This window comes from Chinchilla lanigera, unplaced genomic scaffold (assembly GCF_000276665.1).
Source record: "Chinchilla lanigera isolate Chin_1 unplaced genomic scaffold, ChiLan1.0 scaffold00100, whole genome shotgun sequence".
NCBI classification, from domain to species: domain Eukaryota; kingdom Metazoa; phylum Chordata; class Mammalia; order Rodentia; family Chinchillidae; genus Chinchilla; species Chinchilla lanigera.
Genome location: NW_004955501.1, coordinates 5,966,384 through 5,989,913, shown reverse-complemented (window position 1 = coordinate 5,989,913; position 23,530 = coordinate 5,966,384). Strand labels below are relative to the sequence as shown.

General features: G+C 39.6%; 1 protein-coding gene and 1 long non-coding RNA gene across 2 annotated transcripts in view; both read left to right on the top strand.

The window, feature by feature from the left end:
- Positions 1–9,507, top strand: part of Dnajc13 (DnaJ (Hsp40) homolog, subfamily C, member 13) — a gene marked incomplete in the record, with an annotated part of 131,018 nt that extends 121,511 nt beyond the window's left edge. The window contains 2 exon segments of the mRNA XM_005406836.2: positions 2,744–2,843; positions 8,657–9,507. Of these exon segments, the coding sequence (XP_005406893.1) occupies positions 2,744–2,843; positions 8,657–8,763 (207 nt within the window).
- A 2,899-nt stretch (positions 9,508–12,406) lies between these two features.
- LOC106146897 lies at positions 12,407–23,132 on the top strand. Its single transcript, XR_001231522.1, has 2 exons — positions 12,407–13,732; positions 21,489–23,132. It is a non-coding gene; the product is annotated as an uncharacterized LOC106146897 (long non-coding RNA).
- Positions 23,133–23,530: the final 398 nt, after the last annotated feature.

Genomic DNA, 23,530 nt, shown 5'->3' with positions numbered 1-23,530 from the left:
CATCCAAGATCCTTTTTCCTTTTGAACAAGTTCTTCCCATTTCACAGTATCTTGTACATTTTAGACATGTGAGTCTAGTTTATCTCACTTATGAGTACGGTCTCTAGTTGCATTCATTTACCTATAAATGCCTCGAGTTTATCCTTCTTTATTGCTGAGTACTCTGTTGTACAAAAATACCACGTCTTTTTTATCCATTCTTTGGTTGATGGGCATTTGGATTGTTTCCAGATATAGCTGTTACACATTGTGCTGCTTTAAACATGGGTGCACATATATCGCTGTGGTATGTTTTGTTTTTAATTCTTCTGGAAAGATACCCAGAAGGGGAATAGCTAGATCAAATGGGACCTCTAATCCTAGTTTTTTGAGGAATCTAAATACTGATTTCCACAGTGGTTGCACCAGTCTGCACTCCCATGACCATACTCCCAAAACTGTTACACAGATTTAATGCAAACTCTGTTTTCTTATTTTGGCTTCTTTAGCCCTTTTCTCTGCTTTTTGTGAGAATTTTTCATTTTACATTTATTTTAGTAATTTGATTTTGTACAGTCTAATCGGCTTACACATTTCTATTAACATTCTCAGCTCCCAGAAACTTTCCAGGTCCTCTAGTAGTATTTGTGTTATCATTGAGCATAACTTTGTAGGTAGGCTGATAAAAAGGCAAGGCATTTTCTCCACTACATAGATAATGTAATAATTGAACTTCTGAACTGTAGTCTTCTGAAGACCTTACCAGTGGCTCTTTTTAGCAGTATGGTCCAAAAGTTAAATGTCCTAATGTTCTTCTATAAGTTTAAATTTGCTTCAAGTAAAGCTTTCTCTTAGTGAATCCACTAGGATTGTGTATTTCAAGAAGGATTTTGATGCAGTTTTTGTTTCTTGTCAGTATCATCATTTGAATCATTGAAATTGCTGTGCTTGTGCAGTGTATGTTGCTGTAGTCATTAACTAATGTTTTCTAATGTTTTTTAGGGCTTTTTTTGTTTGTTTTTTTACATTTTCCAGCTTTCTCTAATAATAATCTCTAACGCTTGTGTGTCACAACACAGTTGTTCAACACCTATTCAGCATCTCTGTGCTGTTGAGCCCACCTCTCCCAGCCTCCACCTGCCACTCAGTTTATCTTGGTGGTCTGTGACACCACAATGGCTTCTTCAGCTTCTAGGGGTGAGGCTAAAGGAGGCTCCGATTACTTCTGTGTACTGTGAAAGGACTTAATCAGCCCACACAAGGAAGCTGTCCCTTGCCGTCAGAGAGAGCTGGCATAGCAGAGTGGATTCTGGTTTCATTTTAGTTCTGTTATTTGCTGAAAAGGTCTGAACCCCAGTGTCCTCTGGAAAATGTGCAGGGACTGGCCCCAGTCATCACTGAGCCCACTTCCAAGATTTTTTTTTGTTATAGGGAAGTGGTATTTTTGTTTTTGTTTTGTTTTTCATTTGTTTGTTTTGGTACCAGGAATCCAACTCAGGGCCTCCTGCTTGCCAGGCAGGTGCTGTGCCACTAAGCTACATTCCCGGTCCCTTTGTGTATATTTCTATGTAACGTATTACACAGAAATCTTTTTTAGAGTCTTTACATGCTTCAGTAATAGATTTCCTGATTAATGAAGCCAGTGTTATAACAATCAGACATGGACAAAGATCAAAATATTTTTTTAAAATGCCACTGATATCCTACATATACATACTGTACTTTGCTGTTTATTGAACATAAACAGTTTTAAAGATAGAAATGTCATATTTGAAGAGCCATTGTTATGTGTTTTTAAAAGCAGAAGAGGTTTACACTATTAAATCTAGTTCCCAGTAGATTTTTTATTTTAATTAATCCTTTTAAGTAATTTATTTTTTTAAATTGTATTGATGCACTTTTGCTATACATAATGATCATATTCATTGTAGGAAATTTGTACCTGTACATAAAATATCTTGATTCTTCCTTTTTCCCCATCCTCTCTCTTCCCTCCAGCTCTTTTTAAAGTATTGAGGATTTTAGTTTTTGTGTTTGTCTGTTTTTGTGGTTTTTTGCCCATAGATGCTATGAACACTAAGCAAGGGCACTCTTGCGTACCATTTGCAGGCAGTTAATTGTCCTTCCCTTCACCTGCCTTAGGACTCCTGGGGAAATAGCAGGGCAAGCCTGACGCTTTTCTTCCAGTCTCAGGAGAAGGGAGCAGAGAAATGCAGTACACTCCAGAATAGAATCACCTCTCCCACCTTCACATTAACCACTCTCATTGTTGCTTCTTTCCAAGGTTGGGCAGCTGGGTCCCTGGAATTCACATGGTCCCATGTGCATCTGTAATGCTTACCAGTAAATTATGTGGCAGTGCCCCACTAGAGTTGTGTCCACTGTGCCTACTACACAAGAGGTGCTCAAAAAGTATTAAATCTGAATAGTCATGCATTCTGTGTGTTGGTATTTCCTAAACATTTTTACCTATGTCACAAGGAGATATCTTCCAATTTCTATGCCTTTGTTTTTGTTCGGAGCCCTGTGATAGTTTATGAATGTGAGAAACCGCTGTGATAAGCTATAGTGGTTGGAATACACAGTGCTATCTTTCATCTTAGTAATGTGTACTGATACATATGTGCCTCACAGAGCATCATTTACCCATTTTATGTGTGATACTCTAATGCTGCCAGTATTCATTATTTTTTCTCAAGTGTGCTGTGCTTTATTCTCTTAATTGAGTTCATAAACCTCTAACAGGGGTTGCTTTTCTTTCTAGGTGAATGAAATCCTATCTCGTTCTTCAGTCTGGAGTGCCTTCAAAGATCAGAAACATGATTTGTTCATTTCTGACTCACAAACAGCAGGATACCTCACAGGTAAGTTATACCCAATTGGTCATCTTAGGGACACCTGGCAGAAGCCACTTCGACCTTACTTTTGTCCTGAATAGACATAAAATGTCATTCACAGTATTTCTCTAGGCTTCTGGCTGACCTTTCTTGCAGGTGCTGTGAGTATGTTGTACACCTATTCGTAGCCTTGAACAGCATGTAAAACGCTTGTTGTATTGAATGTGTACTAACTAAAACATATACTTTGTTCAGTTTTGAGTGGTACTGTGTGTTATATTTGGAGCATATCTACATGAAAATATTTACCTTGAGCATGCAAAAACTACGGAGAAATACTGTTTAGGAATATCAGTATCAGAAATGTGGTAGCAGCATACCATTTCTGTGAAATTAACAGAGGCTGTGGATAGGTATAATCGCATGTAAAATATTTTTCTTCTAATGTCCTGATAAGTCTATAGTCTCACTAAATGGTTAAGGTTTGTCTTCCCCTGGGGGAAACATGTGTGGATCATAAATGAAAGCTTTTTGATGACTGCTAGAATTCAAAATATTTATGAGCTGACACCCGACTTAACACGTAACAAGCTCAGTACATTTGTCCATCTGACACACTAATCGCAAAATAGTTTAAAAATAGTCATTTTAACATTGGCTTCTACTTAAGAGCAGAACTATACTATGTAATTATTACATTACAAAATGAATTAGTGTCTGATATAAAAGTTTTCGATTTGAACCTAACATTAAGAATATGAGGTGATTTTGGCTGAGCATGGTGACACTTGCCTTTAATCCCAGCACTCTCAGAAGCTGAGGAAGAAGGATCACAAGCTCAAGCCCAGCCTGGGCAATTTAGGGACTTATGACAAGACTCCATCTCAAAAATAGGGATAAAAAAAGGTCTGGGATTGTAGCTTAGTGCAAATACCGTGGATTCAATCCCTAGTACCATAAAAACATCAACAGCAACAAAAAATGTAAAGTAGTTCTTGCCATTTGCCTGAAATAGTAATATATAAAAAGATGTTAGCCCTCTGTCTACTAGCCAGAGATGATATATGATGTAGATAAATCAGGAGAAAAACTTAACACCTAGTTGGGTGTGGTGGCACACACCTGTAATCCCAGCACTCAGGAGACTGAGTCAGGAGGATCGCCATGAGTTTGAAGCCGGCCTGTGCTCCATAGTGAGTTCAAGGCTAGTCTGAACTACATAGCGAGACCCTGTCTCAAGAAAGAAAAAGGGAGGAAGAGAGAAAGGAAGGAAAGGAAGGAGGGAGGGTGGGGGGGAAAGTAACACCTAGTGTTTCTCATAGCAGTGTTAATTTTTTTAGTAGTCTTGTCTGTAGTTATAAAATCTTGACTGAATCTTGCGTATCTTGCCTCTTGAAAAACAGAGGCTTTGGAAAAGGTTTCATCTGCTTTTAATTTTAGATTTTGTTGCTACGATACTGTTTTTCTTTTACTGTTACCTCTTTAATATTAAGCCACTTCTAAAATTTGGTGGAACAGTGCCCTGAAATTTATAAATATGTGGTGCTTTGGCCCTTGTTTTGTGTGTATGTGTATGTTAAGAGAATACCAGAGATTTTCCTTCTCACTTTTCATCTCTTGCTGCTGATTTCTGTGGAAAGAAAGTTAGAATATGGTTTTATATAACCTTGCATCTGTCTTTCAAATTTGGCATAAAATGATAGCTTCCAAGCAAGAAGTATGTTCTTACAAGGCACACTAAAAACTACCTCTTGATATTGTGTCCAGAAGCTCATATACCATATTTCATAGCATTACATCTGCTGCTTTGTATATAAGAATGGTGTGATTGGAAAGATCTGCTTTATTTTTTTTAGCTAAGAGTAGATTTATTTAGAAGTTGACCCAAAAGTAGTATTCTGTAGATATAAATTTCTCTACATTAATGCCATTTCTAATATTTTTGTTGTTGTTTTCCCTTGCACTTAGTGTTTGTTGACTTGATGAAATAAGAAACTACAGGTGTCCTAGACTTACTTGACAGTCTTTGGGCCAACAGGTTCGATAGATTACAAAACACATTTATCTTCCTTTGAACCTGAACCCTGTCCAGATTTCCTGGTTTGTGAGAGTGGGGGAGTAAAGAGCTTCCTTTCTACCTTTCCTTTGACTTGGACCCCTGTGGTGGTTTCTGAGTGTAGGAAGCTGCTTTGGTGAGCAATAGGGGTTGAAAGAGTGTAGAGAAAAGAACAGTTTACAAGTTTATTCACTTCCCTTGTTAGGCTAGAGGGCAGCTGGTTCTATCTAAGCACAGCCAAAGGGGAGATAGTATAAATCCTGGCCTGGCAGGACCCAGTGTTCCCGTGTCATTGTGAAGGCCATCACTGAAGCTTGCAGCAGGTCCGCATGGAACTGTCCAGACTAGCTGTGAGCTGTGCTGACTTCAGAGCAACGAGCATGCATCAATGCAGGTGGACATTAACTCAGAAACAAAGAAAGGAAAAAAAAGAACTGTCCATTGTTGGCACATTCTGAATCTAGGGTGTTCTTGTTTTTGAGGTGTTCATTGCTATAATTGATTTTTCTTAGTTTACGAGTTAATGTCTACTTGCATTGATGCATGCTCGTTGCTTGGGTTGCCAGGTGTTCTTTTGTGTTTGAGCTTTTTCACTGATGTATTGTGTGTTGTGAATTTAATAAAAGGGCAAGTACATCTAATAATGGTAAAATCCTGTTATGTAAAACTTCATAGGATATATTTGGTATTGGTTGAATCAGAATTTTATTTAATTAAACTGTGCCTGTGACACCCCCAATCTTCAGAAAAAAGGTTGTACCCATCCCTTTTCCTGTCATTTTTGCAAATGAACCCTTTCTTCTGGTGTTTTTTAGTACATGTGATGAGTTGATTGGATGTTATTTAGGAAATGGGGGCTGAGATGGGAATGACCATTAACACTTTTATGATTCTGCTTAAGCTGGCCACTGAATGAATGTCATTTAGTCACATGCTCAAGATTTGAGATAAAGGTTGGGGTTATAGCTCAGCGGCACAGTGCCTGCCTGGCAAGCACAAGGTCCTGAGTTCAATTCCTGGTACAAAAAAAAGAGCGGGGACTGGGGATATAGTTCAGTGGCATAAGCGCCTGCCTGGCAAGTGCAAGGTCATGAGTTCGATCCCCAGTACCACACAAAAAAAAAGGATTTGAGATACAAATTTAAAAGTCCTAGATAGTGTCACTCAGTGTTGATAAATTATAGTGAGTCTATTTCCATAGGTTCTCTAGACTGGCATATTGTTTTGTTTTATGACAAGTGTTTATTTAAATAAATACCTCAGTGGGGTTTATCCTGTGACATAGGTACAGTGTGGCTGCTTCTCACCCAGGGCCTATAGTTACTTAGTCATTTATTAAATTGTAGAATAGCATTGTGCCAGCAAACTCAGAGTCCTATAAAAATAATTTCATCAGTGAAAATCCTTATATCGTCTCACCTAGAAATAAACGGGGGGAAAGAGATCAAAGTGAAAATGCTTTCAGTAGCTGAAATTGGAGATGAAGAACTTTTCATAAATATACTTCATCAGAGTAGCCTGCTTCATTTTGTGGGATTGTTTAATTTTCCATTTTTTGTCAATTTCCTTTGAAATTCAATAGCCTTTTACTATATTTCTATGTGTTCTGGCAATGCACTCCTTTCTATTTTTTCTCTGGAGACTATGACTACTTTGTCACATTCTGATAATCAGGCAGTACCTTTTGGCCCCAGCAATCTAGATGTGTCATCAAGGAGGAACCAGAGGCAAGAGGGTGAACATCTCAAACTTTATTTGCAGAAATGCACAGAAATTGATTTGCTTTTCCTAAAGAGGCAAATCATGAGGTTAGATTTAAGTTTCTTCCTTCTAGGCCTATCCTTTCACAATTTGGATATTAACCTAGAGGTTCTCAAATTTTCTCAGTTCATAGTCCTCTTATTGTCTCAGTAAAATTTTTCATACAGCTTAGACTAAATGAAATACATACAAGTTAAGTTTAAGAAGTTATTATATCCAGGTAACTAGAAAGTAGTTACTTATATTATTATGGTGGTGAACAAGTATTGCTGTGTTTCAAATTTTAAATATGCAGCAGTGCCCCTATGAATTTGCCCAGGGTATCCTAGCTATAGCGTTAGTTCACTTTCTGTATGTAGCATTCAGTTTAGTCTCAGCAACCACCATTTTGTGGTGAACCTAATGAACCCACAATCACAGTTGCTCAGGAACCATACCAGCCCAGGAGGAATTGAGGTTTCACTCAGAAGGGTTACACCTTTAGTGAACCCTATGTAATAGCTTTGTAGTAATCTCTTCTCAGCCTGTTGGTGAGACAGCAGTAGGTTGGTGGAACACACTGTAACAGTGTGGTGCTGCAGCTGTGAACCACATTGTTAGGCAGGTTTATTGACCTAGGGATCTTTTCCCTGAGTAGCCTATGGAAGCCAGGGACTCCTGATTGGCAGAAGGTGGCTGCTGTTAGGTGCAGGTCCTTGTGGTACCTTAAAAGAGGGAAATCATTTTTACATGTTCTATAAGTACAAGGTTCCAAGTACCTGCGCACTTTGATTGGCTTTTGTTACCACTCATGCAAGCTGAGTCATCTTTGGCAATGTAACCGCATGTACAGTATCTAAGCCTTTCTACATCCACAGTACCCGTGTTCATAAGGTGAGAACAAGATGAATCTAAATCGTGACCTTTTGTCCTACATTAGTCCTGTTATGCCTTAGCCTTCATCAGACTGCTGTGCTGTTTGCACTTCCTCACAATTTCCCTTGCTGTTTATATTTCTTTCTTCCCCCCTCAGGTGTCTCTCCTTCCCTTCTAACTGGCAGCAGCCCCCTTCACCTCAGGAGCGGGCTTTAGATGCGTTCTGCCAGGCAGCTTGCTAACTTCTGTGTAGCTCTCTGAAGCAGGTAGAGAATTGTTTTGCTAAATGCATGCTGCTCCCCTGCCTTTCTAGTCCTAACCCTTTGATGTTCCAATGTCCTGTAGTCACTTGCCTTGTTCCCTATAATCTTCAGTATGCAGTATTATGCTACAGTTTCTCTTGCAGTTACTTGTTACGTACACTTTGTGCATTGCTTCTGAGATGTAATTAAATATCTGTGCAATGCTTAAACTAGGGGGTTGTTAAGCCCATTAATATGCACATAGGACACATCTTGATAAATGCTGGCATGTGTAGCATATTCATGCAGTAGAGACTGTTAGCATCAAAGAGGATATATAAAACTACAATATTGATGCCTTTTTCCAGAGCATTCTTGTGTTGTCCTGTGAGAGATGGATGTCTAGAGCCTTCCTCTTCTTTCCCAGAGAGCTTGGTATAGCAATCCACATACATTTGGTGGTAACTTGTTAGAACATCATTTCTTTGCACCAAATGAAAATAGTTTAACTTGCGTGTTGACTGAAGTGTGTGAAAATTTCATTGTGTGTGACTTTTGGATGTGTTGAGTGTGTGGAGTTCTTTTTGTGTTTTCTTTGTTTTGCTTTGTTCCCATTTTTTTCATTTGATATACTGCCCAGAATTTTTTCAAAGATTGGATTTCCCAGATGTGAGAAGGAAAACTTTTTCCATATTTTTCCACCAGTGTTATTATTGTCCAGTGTAAATTTTGAAATGATTTGTAACTTTATCACATAGTAAAGGCAAATCATAAAAGTGGTGCCACATAGCTGTCTTTGAGGTATACTTGTACATTTCAGTAATTTTCATAAGTTATCAGTTTCTTTTCCTGGAGCATCTGGCCAGACTTTTTGTAAAGCTCAGTGTTTTTATTTCCGGGTATGTCTTTTCCTTTCTCTCTTGCAGGACCTGGAGTCGCTGGCTATCTCACTGCAGGTACATCCTCATCAGTCATGTCCAACCTGCCGCCTCCTGTAGACCACGAGGCAGGTGACCTTGGCTACCAAACTTGAAATACTTGTGAAAGACAGTAAATGCTGAAAGGCCAGTGCCGGGTCCACATTCCTCCAGCTGATAACGTTGAAGCAAACTCTTACTGCCGTTCTCCTGGTTTCATGACAGTGTTATTCCTTTTCTATATTTTTTATTTAGGAAAAATGTCAATGATTCTAATTGTATCACGTTATGAGAAAGCACTCTGGATCAATGTAAGTGTATACACAGGAATATTTTCCCTGGGTGTATGTAAGCACATTCTGTTCCTTTTTATCTGTTTACAAAACTGTGAATCAAAAAGACAAAACTTTCTTCCTAGTTTTTATAATGTTTTTTGAATTAATGTGACTGTGGAGTTAAGCTACAGTCTACAGAAATTGGACTAAGTCACTCATCCCCAGAAAGTCTTCTGCATCAGGTCTTTGGGGCTGTCCTCCTCTTACCATCCTAATTATGAGGTTTTCATCCCTGTACCTGGTCACTGGTATCCTCAGTCATTAACCCTGTGAGAGTTCACAGTACACATTGGTATGTATAACCAGCTTTACCAAATTGAATGAAAAGGAGCTTGTGCAAAAAAAAAAAAAAAATATTAAAATGGTTGTCAAGCTGTTATGTAAGAGATTAGTGTAATTGTGAAATGTTCTATACATTATCAAATATATAAAGCTTTCTATATTGAATGTACATTATACAGATCATTCATATGTGTACATAAAATTTTAAAAATAAAGGGAATTGACTGCTTTGTTAATGAGCTATATTTGTTCTAGTTTAATTTGTCCCTTTGAAGACTCCACATGTCTTTATTACTAAGGCAGGTGTTGTAGTAATAGTCAACACATATTTTCACCTCATATTCACAACTGTTCATATAGAGAACTAGATTATCATCTCTGCTCATTCCTAACTCCCTGTATTATATTCAGCCGCATCTGAGCTTCTGGAAACAGGCACTACTTATTTATTTTCCATGCAATATTCATGAATGAATCGGATGTTAGTACCTTTATGTGTGGAACTTTAGTTCTATTTAGAGGAGAGAAAAAGAGCCAGAAGATATTTCAAATACTAGATATCAATACATAAATCTTCTGTTGTAACTACAAACTACAAGAAAATACAAACAAATATACACAAATACTCCTCCTACCACTCCTGTGCTGTGATCAAACCCAGGGCCCTGCACATGCTAGGTAGACACTGTAGCACTTGGCAACATCCCCGCCTCAAAATGTTTCTTAAAGAATAGGGAAATATCCAGACCTCCAAGTTGCCTTTCAAAGCAAGAACCAAATTGACTCCACGGTTGATGTGTAAGAACAAGTAGAATGTTGAGCTGTCATCTTGAGTATGCAAGGCCCTGGGTTTAATCCCTAACACTGCAAAAAAGAAAACAAGCAAAACCTACAATTTTAATTTACTCCTATTGCAAATCATTAATTCAAAAATTTCCCTCAGATTTATCATTTACCAAAGTAGGGATAGAGTAGTACACTTATGTATATCATCAGTGGTCTCTTGCTATATTATTCCTTGGCTCCAGATTGATAGATGGGTATAACCAGTAGTCAAGAAAGGCTGTCCTTTTCCTCCACAGTAAAGCATCTTTTACCTTGAGTTGCTGCCTATATACCACCAGATGAGGATCAAGAAGCAAGATCCAGAAAAAGTCTTAAAAGCTTCCAGAACGAGGATGCCGGGTGGTTTAGTTGATGAGTTTCATCTAGAAACTAAAACAGAGACAGTTCCCATAGTCATGGAGCCATTTGTCATCATCGGAAAAATGTAGACCTTACAACTTTGGAGTTAGTTGTTTAAACAGAGTTGGAGAGTACAGAATTCCTTCGGAAGCACCATTTCCAGGTGTCCAGCTGAATGACCAACTTCCATGACTGTATGAGGAAACTAGGGCTGAAAGTGTGGCCTCCAGGTACCAAGCAGCAGAGGTCAGTGAAGAGAAGGGAGACATGCCTGTCAGAGGGGCAAGCTCCCAGAGAGTTTAGGGGAAGAGTTGTCTGGGGCTGCTAAATGCTGGTATGCTGAAGAGAAGCAAGGAGTCTGGATTTCCTTGTGAAATCAGACTGTTAAATGTAGGCAACCCATTCAGTCTGTGTACCTGTGAAATAGTGTTGGCCTAGTTTGCAGCTTCTGGGGGAAAAATAAGACATTCAGTCCCCTTGAAATAAGATAGAAACCACTATTAAAAGGAGTTGGATGAAGCTCTCTGTCCAGCAAATGGCTAAGTAAGTTAGGTTTTTAAATGACAACTCCTTTTACAGCATGTACTTCCAGCATGTGCTCGTGCCACTTTTGTGCAGGGAAGAAGGAATACAAAGACCTCGGGGAAACAAGCTATCACAGACTTAAAGTTGTAGCCGCCCCAGATTCTTTGTTGAAGCCCAGAGCCCTAATGTGTTAATATTTCCGGGGTAATTACAGTTAGGTGAGGCAAGTCCTTTGTAATAAGATTAATGCCTGGTGCCAGATACTGGAGAATCCCCTCTACTCCCACTCCCTGCCCACAGGCACACAGCCATGAGATAGCTGCCTGCAAGCTACAAGAAGAATGTGAGCTGACTTTGTGGCCCCTGGATCTTGATTTCACACCCTCCAGGACTGTGAGAATAAAGTTGTGTTCCAAAATGTCTCTCCGAAGTCTCACGTGGTCAGATGTGAGCTTTGGAAGAGAATTAGATCATGGGGACACGAACTTCATCAGTGGATTAATCCAGTGATGAGATCGTAGCTGAATGTGTGTTAGGAGGTGATTCCTGGTTGAAAGTTGGATCACTGGGGGTGTGACTTGGAAGGGCATATTCTTGTCCCCAGTTCCTTTTTTTCTTTATACTTCCTGGATGCCAGGGATTGATCAGCTTCTCTCTGCCACAATCTCTCACCATGCCATTTCTGCCTTGGAGCCAGCCAGCTGTGGCCTGAACCCTCTGAAACCGTGAGTCAATATAAACCACCTCTTGACACTGGGGGTGTCAGATATTTTGTCCTAGCAATTAGTACAGCCACTCATCCTGTAACATTTTGTTATGGCGGCCCAAGCTCGTTAATGCTGTGATGTTGGCTGTAGGCACAGCAGTCAGGTGGGGAGCTTTCTCGTATGTTAGGACAAAAGGCTGGTCAGAGCCAGAATCACTTGAACAGGGATCAGACTTGGTATCAGTTCAGCTCAAACAAATTGAGAAACAACCGCCTGCCTCTCCTGAAGCTGAGGAAGCAAACCCCGTGGCTGGTCCGCAGCAAACTCCAAAACTTGGGGTAGGCACTGGATTACAGCTAGGAAACTAACTGGCCTCTGGGAATGTTTCTGTTTTCATAGTTTCAGAAAGTATATATTACACTTTGAGTGCCCAGCTTTTATCACAGTCACTGCAGATGCTCAATATGCTGATTCTAAGTCATGAGATTGCAAACTTTCAGCATACTTGGACTGCATAGTTAATGTATATAAGTTACTAAACTTCATATAATGTATTTTTACTATGCCGTAAAAAGAGGGCAATATAAACTGGCAAGCACAGGAGGTGGAATTAGCACAGCACTGTACCCTCCACATCGTGTGCCTGCATAGTTCATGTTCAAGCACCATGCACCTCAGGAAAAGGATTGCTAACTGTCACAAAATAATACTAAAAGTTAACAGCAGTCATGGGCCAAATTACTAGTTATTGAGTGCTGTAGGCTACACATGCTTGTAAATAAATCGTTCATCTTTGTTGGCCTCGATGCTGAGTGGCTGAGCTAAATTCATCATCTCATTTGCTGTTTGTGTCACCCAGTCTGGCTAAATGAGAGCACTGCGGGCAGCAGTTCGGGCCTTCACTGTGTGACCTTGGGCCGCTCATCTTTAACTGGAGGTCATTGGCACCTGCCTCATGGCCATATTGGGCAGATCAGTGAGAACTAGCTTTGAAAGTGTGGCTCTGCATGGGAGCATCTGATCCGGAGGAGCTGAGCATGATGGGCCATGGGGAGGGAGAGAAACAGCTTATCAGGTGGAATCAGCCGTTCAGGTTTCTGACCGTGACCATCAATTTCTTGGATAAAATCTTGGGTAGTCCTCATTAGGAAATCTTACTTGGGTGTTAATGATACAGAAATCCTCTGCAAAAATGCACAAAAGCACGTATTTGAATTTTTATTTTTTAAATTTAGTCCAACTTTCAGCCCAGTTAAAAAACCCTAGAACTAGCTCACTTCTTCAAGTTAACTGGGCTTACCACAAATCAATCTTTGTTTCCTTCACTGTAGCAGAAACACCCAGGACAGGGGTTGGGGATATAGCTCAGTGGCATAAGCGCCTGCCTGGCAAGCGCAAGGTCATGAGTTTGATCCCTGGTACCGCAAAAAAAAAAAGAAAAAAGAAACACCCAGGAATTTGTCCTGTTCCTCAGTGCTTTTCTACTGTTAGTTTTTACTACCTGTGTTTTTTATTGTTATGTAGTATTTAAAGCAAAACTTCACATCTGGATTATGGACTGTCCACTGACTTCCAAAGTCAAGGAGCAACAGGTAGGCCAAGGTACTATGGGCCTCAGAGCTTGTGCACAGATGAAGTAGGAGGACCAGTTTAAAACATTAGTTTTAAAGGGGGAAAAATATGTCCACTGCCATTATTTTCACAAATCCTCACTATGGAAAAATGTAACAGAAAAGAAGGGCCCCAAACTGTTAATGGAAAGTTTTATATGCATAGACAAGAGTAAATGTTTGTGTGTAACATTTTACACTGAATGGGAACATGGTTTTTGTAACAAGGTTATGTGATTGTGGTGTATAAAAGTTATTCAGTGGCAATGTATATAAATTCTAATGTCTACAAAAACATTTGCCTTATTCTCCGGCTCCTATGCAGCATCTGTCACTAGGAGAAGAGGAACCTCACGCCCTTGATCTTCGTTTCAGGGAAAAGTTTATGAAGATGTGGCTTGAGTCATTGAAGGAATGAGTCATCCATCTTCAGAAGGAAAGGTCAGATGGAAGTAATTCTATAAATATTTAATTTTTCATAAATTTAGGAAAATTGCTTCAACTGGAACTTAGGCTCAATTCCCAGGCTCATATCTTATTTCTATGATTCAAAACAGCCCTTTGTCTTCATCTGTCAGGTTTCCCTAGCATTTCAAAGCAGGAAATAGATCGTAGTTCCTGGTGTTAAATGTAAGAATTGGCCGGAGACTTATTTTGTGAGCCCTAAAATCAAGGGGAGTTCAGAGTATCCAAGTACCTGTAGAGTTGGGAGCAGAAAACTTGCATCAGTTAATGCAGAACTGAATGATACAACACCCTTCCTGTGACAGGGACTTTCCTAAAGCAGCTTAGCGTGGTGGAAAGCCTTTGAAGTCATTCTTTAATGTCCTCCACACATAAAAGTAGAAGTGTAAACAAGGCCATTTGGAAAAAGACAAGAAGAAAACATTAGAAAAGAAACCTATCATACCTCAGAGAAAAACATCTTCAAAACAACAGAATAGTACTTTAAAAAAATTTCTTTGTTCAGTTAAAATCAGGGCTTACGAATTTTAAAGAGTAATAGATACAGCGGAAGGGAAAAGCAACAGAAAATACTGAGAGATGAGGAAATTTTGCCAAGAAGCAGAGTGAAAAAGATGGCAAAAAAGGAGACAAAAAGTAAACAGAGGCCCATTATAAAAATACCAATGTAGAAAGAGATACTAGTTATGAAAAAGGGCAGAAAGAAGTGCCCAGCTTAACAGATGACAAACCCTCACTAATGGGCAGATCATTGTGAAAGTTTGCAACGTGGAAACAAGGTCCTGTAAGCTTCCAGGGTGTGACAAGAGAAGGGAGGAACATTTCTGAGAAAGGAAAAAGGATCAGATTAACACTGGATTGCTCAGTAACACTGAAAGAAAATGAAAGCAGTGGCTTAAAAGATCCTAATTTAGGGTTCTGTATCCAGACAAACTGCCAACTAAGTGAGGGGGAATAAGACATTTTTACATGTACAAGGTCTCACATTTACCTCCAATGAATGCTTTCTTAAACTCTAGAAAGACAATTTTCATCATAGCAGGTTAACCAATAGAGGAAGGCAGGGTTCCTCAGTGTTCAAAAGCCTTAAGACAGCACCTTGCCACTGGCTTAGAAATCAACTTGTCTAGACTTGAGCAAGTCAGAGGCTCTGGAAACCAATTCTCAAGATGAAACTGATAGGGAACCTATTGTTTGAACATACTGAAAGGAAGAAAGCTGGCCTCATGCCTGGCAGAAGAGTTTAAGAAGTTGAGCAGCAAAATAATCATACATATGTAGTACATATGATGGTGGTAAATAAGGTTCTGTCTGGTATAGTTCGTACATAATTATAATGCCAACATGTTTTTATTGGGAGGATGAACGCACAGGAGGTATGTATGAGTGTAAGTTTATTGTTAGGACATGAAAGCTAGTTCTCATCTAGAAATGACAAACCATTTCCCAAGTGTGATTATTGTGTTATAGTTAAGTGATCTGCAGTGAACTTGGCGGGGGGAGTAGGGAGGGAAAGTGAATGTGAGTCCAGTGAGGATGTACAGATATTCATTATTCTTCCTGTAACTTTTTTTGGTTTTTTGAAACATTTTCACTGTAGCCCAGGCCAGTCTTAAACGTGTCTTTCTGCCTCAATTTCCCACGTATTGAGATTATGGGTATCCACCACCATGGGATTGGGATTGCAGTATCCAAGTATTAGGATTACAGTATACAAGTATTGGGATTACAGGTATCCAGCCCTGTAACTTTCCTGAGGGCTTGGAGATTTTCAGAATAAAAGGTTGAGAGGAAAGTGGCAGTATTATAATTGTATTTAGATACGCAGAAGTACATAGATAGACATGCTTATTGGATAAATATTTTGGTTTCTTTTATGTAGTGCTAAGCATCAAGAGCTCATATGTACTAGGAAAGCACCCTACAATTAAACTGCATTTCCAGTGAGCAAAAGTGCTTTTAAGTAGTTGCCTGTAGAAATGGGAAGTTAGCACGTTGGAAGAGGAGGGAGGTCCCACTGATGTTTGTCATAATTAGTTGTGGTGTGGAGCATGCCTGTAATTCAGACACTCAGGACACTGAGGCAAGAGGATCACTGAGTTTGAGGCCAACCTGAACTGTATAATGTGACCCAGTGTCAAAAACCAGAAACATAAGCCAAGCGTAGTGGGGCGTGCCAAAGCCCCAGCTGTCTGGGGACCATGGCAGGAGGATTTCTTGAGTCCAGGAGTTCAAGGCCACCCTGTACAATATAATAAGATCCCAAATAGTAATAAATGGAAATTAAAAATCAGTAAAATAACTTTTTATGAAGGAGCTATTGTACATTCAATGTGTGAGAATTGTGATAGAAACAATGTGTGAGAATTGTGATAGAAAACTTTAACTTGAAGTATGCAAGGTTATAGGAAGACTGCCCCTCCACTTAAAGGTGTAAAAAGTGGAGAGACAAGTCATCTGGAGTGGAGAGACTTGTAGAGATGGCAGTTACCCATAAAGCAGATGGGAAAAAGTCTCAGTCAAAATCCCAAAGAAAGGATGTTATGGCTCTTTGGTGAAAATGCTATAAATACGTGTTTTTAGAGAAAAATGTGAAAGGAATTTCTATACTAGGTTTGAAAATCTACGTATAATTACAACATTGTGGTACAGCAGTGGTATGAATATAGCTACTTCTCACTTTTTATGTTCATTTGCACGATTAATCTTATTCTAACACTTCACTGTCACTCTAGGCATATTTTTACCCATGAGAGAATCTCTTGTAGGAAACATGTTGAATCTTGTTATTTTTATTTTTTAAAAAATCCATTTAGCCAGTCTCTTTTGTGGATTTAATTCATTTACATTCACAATTTTTATTGGTCATTATGAACTTCCTCCTGTAATTTTACTAATTGTATTCTGCTAGTTTTGTATATTTTGTTCACTTCCACTTACAATTTATTTTTGTGATTTGGCAGTTTCTGTCATGCAAAATTTGATTCTTCTGTCTTGTGTATCTATTTTGGGTGTTCTTTACATTTTTGTGTTTTCATGATGATGGTTATACTTTTGTTTCTAATGTAAGACGCTGCCCCCACCGCCCCGTATTCTTGTTGGGCTGGCCAAGGGATGATGAATTCCCTGTTTCTGCTTATCTGTGAAGAAACATTATTTCTACTTTATTTCTGAAGGATAGTTTTGCTGGATGTAATATTCTTGGTTGTTTTTTTTTTTTTTTTTTTTTCAGCACTGAATATATCATATTCTCTTATGGATTGTAATGTTCTGGCCTGTTGAAAATTTTTTAAATCTAATGAGCATCCCCTTATATCAGATTACACTTTTCTCTTATTATAAAATTCTCTTCATCATGTGCTTTTGACATTTTAAGTATACAGTTCTTGCTGAAGGTCTTTTTTTGATTGAAACCAATTGGCATTCTTTGAGCTTATTTGAGGTATCCATATCACTTCAAAAATTTGAGAAATTGGGGCAATATTTTGTGAAATAGGCTTTTAATACCTTTCCCATTTTCTTCACTTTCCAGAACTCTCATACTATGAATATTAGTTCATTTAACAATGATCCATAAGGTTTGTAGGCTTTCTTCATTTTTAAATTGTTTTTCTCTCTGTATCTATCTCTGTCTCTGTCTCCCTCTGTCTGTCTCTTGTCTGTCTCTCCTTTGTTTTATTGTCTGAATTCAAAAGACCTCAAATTCAGAAACTTTCTGCTTAATCTATGTGAAAGCTCTCCTTGTATTTTTTATTTCATTGAAGTTTTATTTTAAGATTTCTGATTGGTTCTTTTTGATGATTTCTGTTGTTTCAGTGAATTTCTCATTCATATCCTGAATCATTTTTCTTATTTTCTTCTATTGTCTATCTTTACTATCTTGCTTCTCACTAATATCCTTACAGTCATTATTTTGAATTGTCTTTCAGTCATTTCATATATATTCTTCAAATTGAGATCAATTTTTATAGAAATATTACTTCCCTTTGGAAGTTTTGTATTTTCTTTCATGTTTTTTATGTACCAACACTGACATGCATCTAGTATATTAATTGTCTCTTCAGTTTTGTAGAGTAAGCTGCAGATATAGCTCCGTGGCACAGTGCCTGCCTGGTAAGTGCAAGGTCTAGAGTTTAATTCCTGGTATCCAAAAAAAAAATGTGTAACATAAACCAATTTTTTGGAGTATCTTTTGCAAGGAAAGATATTTTCATTTAGATGGAATATAGGATTTCATTTGGATAGGTGCTTTCTATTTGGTTATGGATGAGCTCAAATGTGTAGTCTTGGGCTGGAGGTGTATCTCAGGGGTACAGTGCTTACATACTATGTGCAAAGCCCTGGGTTTAATCTTCAGTGTCACAAAAAATTATCTGTGATTTCTTCAGTTTTGACTGATGTCTGCAGTGCCTAGAGTCTAGACTGCAGCAGTTTATGAAGGTGATTGTATGGCTTTGCAGTGGACATAGGTTCCCAAAGGAACTTCACAGAGTTGAGCATTGGTAGTGGTAGGGCTTGTGGCAGCAGCTGCCATTATCGCAGTGCTACAGGATGTGGGGAGAACTACAGGTCTCTTGAGGCAAACCAAGACAACACCAAGGTTTGTGGCACCAGTAACTACATCCCTGAGCCACAGGATATGAAGACACTTCCCCAGAACTGCCAGTATGCATGCAAGAGGTGCCTGGGTTGTTGAACTAGCAGCCATAGTTCTGGAGCCACAGAATGAAATGGGACCCACCGCAGGTCTCATAGGATGGACATAGGCGGTACTGGGGCTCTGTGTTACTAGTAGTGATGGACTCAAAGCTGGGGGACACTGAGGGGACTGTGAGGTGGCAGTGGGGCTTGTACTGGTAGCTCCTTCCCGAGAGCTGTGGAACCCAGATGGCACATTCTCCAGGGTTCAAGGGACAAGGACAAGTGTCTGGTGTCTGGCACCAGCTCTAGTGGTCCCAAGTCCATGTACTAAAAAAGAAACATTCCTCAGGTGTCTTGGAGCATGTGCAGGGAACTTTTGAATTGTTGGCCTTGGAATCCATGCTTCTGGAGATGTAGATCTCAGAGGAGCCCTTCCTTAGATCGCACAGGGTGAGCACAGGTGGCTCATGGCTTTAGTACCTCTGGTGCTAGAGGTACACTGATAGGGCTAAGACGTGGCATTGATACCAAAGGTCCTGGAGGTGTAAGACACAGATCACTCCTTCCCCTGGTCCTAAGAGACAGGAAGGTTGGGTGTTTATGGAGCTTTTTGCGTCAACAGCTGTAGTCTCAAGCCATGGGCTAGGATAGAGACCTTCCCTATTTCCCACTGGATACGTGCCTGCTGTGTCATGTTGGGGACATTGAGAGCCACTTTCCTGGAGTTACAGCACATGGCTAGAACCTTCCCTAGACTCACTGAACAGGCACAGATAAGGCCCAGCTTTTGTCACCAGAGTCACTGTTCCAAACCATGGGTGTGGAAAGAGACCTTCCCTAGTTCCTATGGGCCAAGTGTCAGTAGCACTTGGGCTTGTGGCTGTAGCAGCTATTGGTCAGAAAGCTGCAGGACACTGAGGGGGCTGTCCTCTGCCCTGTGAGGTGTGCACAGGACCATGGATTCTGGCAGCATCTGTAGTTCAGCTACTAGCCCCTAAGGCAAATGTTACTTAGCAGTGGCCGTTACACCAGCTTGCATTCTTGGGATTGGGGGAGCCCCAGCGTGGGTTCTTTCTTCAGGGAGGTTACTGTTAGATCAGCCAGCGCTCCAGACTGAATTTAAAGCCTAGGAGAAGCATGGAAGTCTGTAGTTAAGAGTGCTAGTCTGTTGGTATGATTAGAATCACTGGTTTTTTTCCCAGCAGTGTGGCAATTCCCCGCTCTCCCCTCTACAGCCAGGGAGATAGGGTTGGAATTGCAGTTTTCTTGTTCTTTTCTCCAACTACATATATCAAAGACTTAGATGTTGAAAAAAAAATCCATTGAATAAACCAACATAGCCAGTTATCATGCCAGTGCTATGAGCATCACCCTTGACTTTAAAATCTCTCACCACAGCACTTTTCATTAGTTGTATTTAGATGTTCTTCATCATCAGCTCTCAGATCTGTGTCTAGTGCACGTACCATCATCTAGGCTTCAAGCACGTCTTCCTTGGATCGGTGCAAGATCCAGATCCAAGTCTGATACAGTCTGAATCACCCCATTCCTCACAGAGTAGTGTTTCTCTGACCCCTCCGGGATTTTCCACTGCTTTTCAGGCCAAGCCCGGTGCCTCACGGTGAATCATTTGGCCCTTATGATCTGGTTCCTTCTTTCTCTGCTAACCTGCCTCCTGTTGTCTGCATCATTTTAACACTAGCAACTGTCCGTTTTGAGACCTTTCCAACCTTTTACCCCTGGACCTCCACATACGCTTGTTCAACCCGGAGCATTTTTCCGTACTTACATTCTTCGTTTTTCAGGTCTGGAAGACTTCTCGAGTCCACTTATTAGGGCACTTGGTTAACTGATGCTCTCCTCACAAGTACAGGGATTACGCCTATCCTGTTCATCTTTGGTTCCCCCAAATCTTAGCAGTGCACCTCACTAAGTATTTGGTGAGTGAGTTAATCTGTACTCATATAAATCAGTTCTTACAGTTGAAAAAGAGTCCAAATTCATATGATACAAAATGGACTATTATAGGAAACAAAACAGAACCAGAGCTCTGTCTGAGTCAGTATTGTGTGAGCTGGAGTCCAAAATCACAAATTCCTGCTCCAGACCAGTCTTCTCTGACTTTGAAATATCTTCAACAGTTCCAGCTTCTCAGCTGTTTGAGACTAAGAGTGGAATTGCCAAGCAAAAGGCTGCCTGTGCTCTTCTGCTTCTTACGTCTCGGGTCTTCAGTTAAAATCAGTTCAGATTCATCCTGCTCACTGGCCTCAAGCATCAGCAGAGGAAATGGAATCTTAAGAGATAAATTCTGAACATGTTTTTCCTTTGTTTTATATGTACAGCTCTTTTGTTTCCCCAAAGCTGTGTGGCTGAGAAAACCCAGCCCTATCTGCCAAGGAAAGGCGGGGATATTATATGAAGTGGCTGTCAGCTGGGTGAATTTCCTCCTGACAAGGACAGTGGGCTTTGTCACTTCTGCATCCCCCACAGACTTCAGTGAGGATTTATTGACTTCCCTGAGATTGCAGGTTTCTTCAGTCTCTGCTCAAAAATTAATCTCGTGTGCTCTTTCAATTCCTCTTGGCCTGGGCTTCTGTTACTTCAGTCAGACAGAAGTAAGAAATCTGTTTGAATGATATGCACTGTAAAAACTTGTGAGTCACATAAGTGAAATAAGTCAGACTCGCATGTGTAGACATCGTATTGTCTTGCTAGTGTAAGAACCTGAAAGAGTAAATAAAATCCGAAAGGCACAATAGATATTGTAAAAGGGAGAGAAACTGCTCAAAAAGAAAAAACAACTGGGATGGGGGAAAGGAGAAAAGAAAGAAAGAAGGAAAGGAAAAATATATATATATATACACACACAAGATAGCTGAGATAATTGTACTACTAATTTCTATTGGTTTATTGAAAGGAATAGTTAATGCTTAATTTTTTTGATCAATTTCGCATGCCTGTATCTGGTAATCTGAACAACTACTTGAAGATAACAATATGTAATATAACAACCATTGTTGATTTCCTATCTTTTGAAATTCTATATTGTTTTTAATGTTTTTTATTTTTATTCTCTTTAAAATAAAAAAAGTTTTTAAAAATTATGAGTCAGCAAAGAGACTACAAACAGGAAGAAAAGATTTTAATCCATCGGTCTTCCTGCTCCACATATGGCAAAATGTCAAAGCTTGGGTGAGTTTCCCTTCCAGAAGATTTTTTTTTGCCAGGAGAAAAAGGGTTAAAAAGAGAATAAAGAAAACTATCTTACCACGTGAAGATCACAATGCATTATGGATCTGCATACCAAATTATGTATATCTGCATTAGAGCTGTTGCAGAAGGATTTAAACTAAATTTATACTGTAAAATGGAGCCTCAGCCAAAGGAAGAGATAAGACTTCCAAGGACATTAGATCCAGCTTGATCTGGCCTGAGAAGTGGAAGCCGAGCCCTGGAGACGGAGGCAGCAGCAGGGAGCTCATGTGCTCCTCAGCACTCCTAAGAAGGGGAACTTGCTCTTCTATGCAGACCCCACTTACATCTGCTGAGCAGGCCACTGTGGCCTTACTTCACTGCTTACTACTAGAAAGTCATTTAGCATCTTGGACCCAGAGATGGGAGTCGTGGTGGTCCCGACTGAATGAAACGCAGCGGATAAGCCATTAGGGAACCATTTCCCCTGAAGCCAGAAACTTCAACATGTGTCATTTTTCAGGCACAGTGTAGATTGGGAAAAATAATTAGTTTTGACTTGTACGGAAATATTTTCCCCATTTCCATGACAAGAACATTATTAATTTCCACTGAGCTAGAGAAAATTCCTAAGTATTAGGGCCAATCTTTCGTTCTGGTGGAATCCTTATCATTGGACAAATACCAGTTTTCCCGCAAATGACTTTAGGAAAGTCTGTACCATAGAATCTTTGGTAAATTAGCGATTTGTTGTCAAGATGAGTTTTGTTTTTTTGTTTGTTTTTTCGGTTGGTTGGTTTTTCAAGATAGGGCCTTGTTGTGTAGTTCAGGCTAGACGAGCTCACCATGTAGCCCAGGTTGACCTCGTGGCGATCCTTCTGCCTCAGCTTCCCAAGTGCTGGAATTACAGGTCTGTGCCACCGTGTCAGGCTTCTCTGTTTTCTTACATACAGGAGATAGACTATAGTTAAATTTTTTTTCCACTAGACAAAAACTTACAAGCTATAAAATCACTCTCTTAGTTACACTGGTGGGCATGGGTTTTTTGGCTAGTCAGCACCCATTTGTAACAATGCCCCCAACGCCCCTTTCCCTGACTGATTTCAGTGAGAGAGTATCCTGGTGACCCCTCACACTGTGGAAGCCAAGGGGCTGAGCTGTGCTGCCCACTGGCCAGATGTGAGTCCGGACCACTTGAAATGGAACCATGTAACTAAGTATGGAACTATGTTTTAATTTAATTAACATACAAATTAACATGTTCAGTTTAGATTTCTGAAAACTTCTAAGAATGTTTGGAACAATTTGGTATGTGAAGCTACTGTTTTAACTGTAAATTTTACAAAATCTACATGGCTGATTTTCTGCCAATCAAGTATTTCCATTAAATATTAGCATCCAAATGGAGATGTGCTGTATCTGTAAAATATACTGAATTTGGAGGAAAAAGGTGTAAAATGTGTTATGATAAATTTTGTATGGCCTGTATGTTGAAATATCTGGACATACTGGGTTAAATAAAATGTATGTATATTAAAATTAATTTTACCTTTGTCTTTGACACTTTAATATGGCACTATATAATTTTAAATATAATCTTTATTAACATTAATTTTACATATTAATAGAGTGATGTTTCCATAAATGCATATGTAGTACACTGATCAGTCACTCTTTTTATACATTCTCCCTAGTCCCTTCTCAGTGTCTAGTAATCAGTGCTCTACATTCAATTCACATTTTCCACAGATGGCAAAGAACACGTGGGATGTGTGTCTCTCTGTGTCTGCCTTATTGCATGCAACACATTGTCTTCCTGTCCCATCCATTTTGCTGTAAATGACAGGAATTCATTGATTCTTCTTTATGACTAAATAATACTCCACCGTGTATGTACACATTTTCTTCATAGTCATTCAGTCTGTGTATATGTGTGTGTAT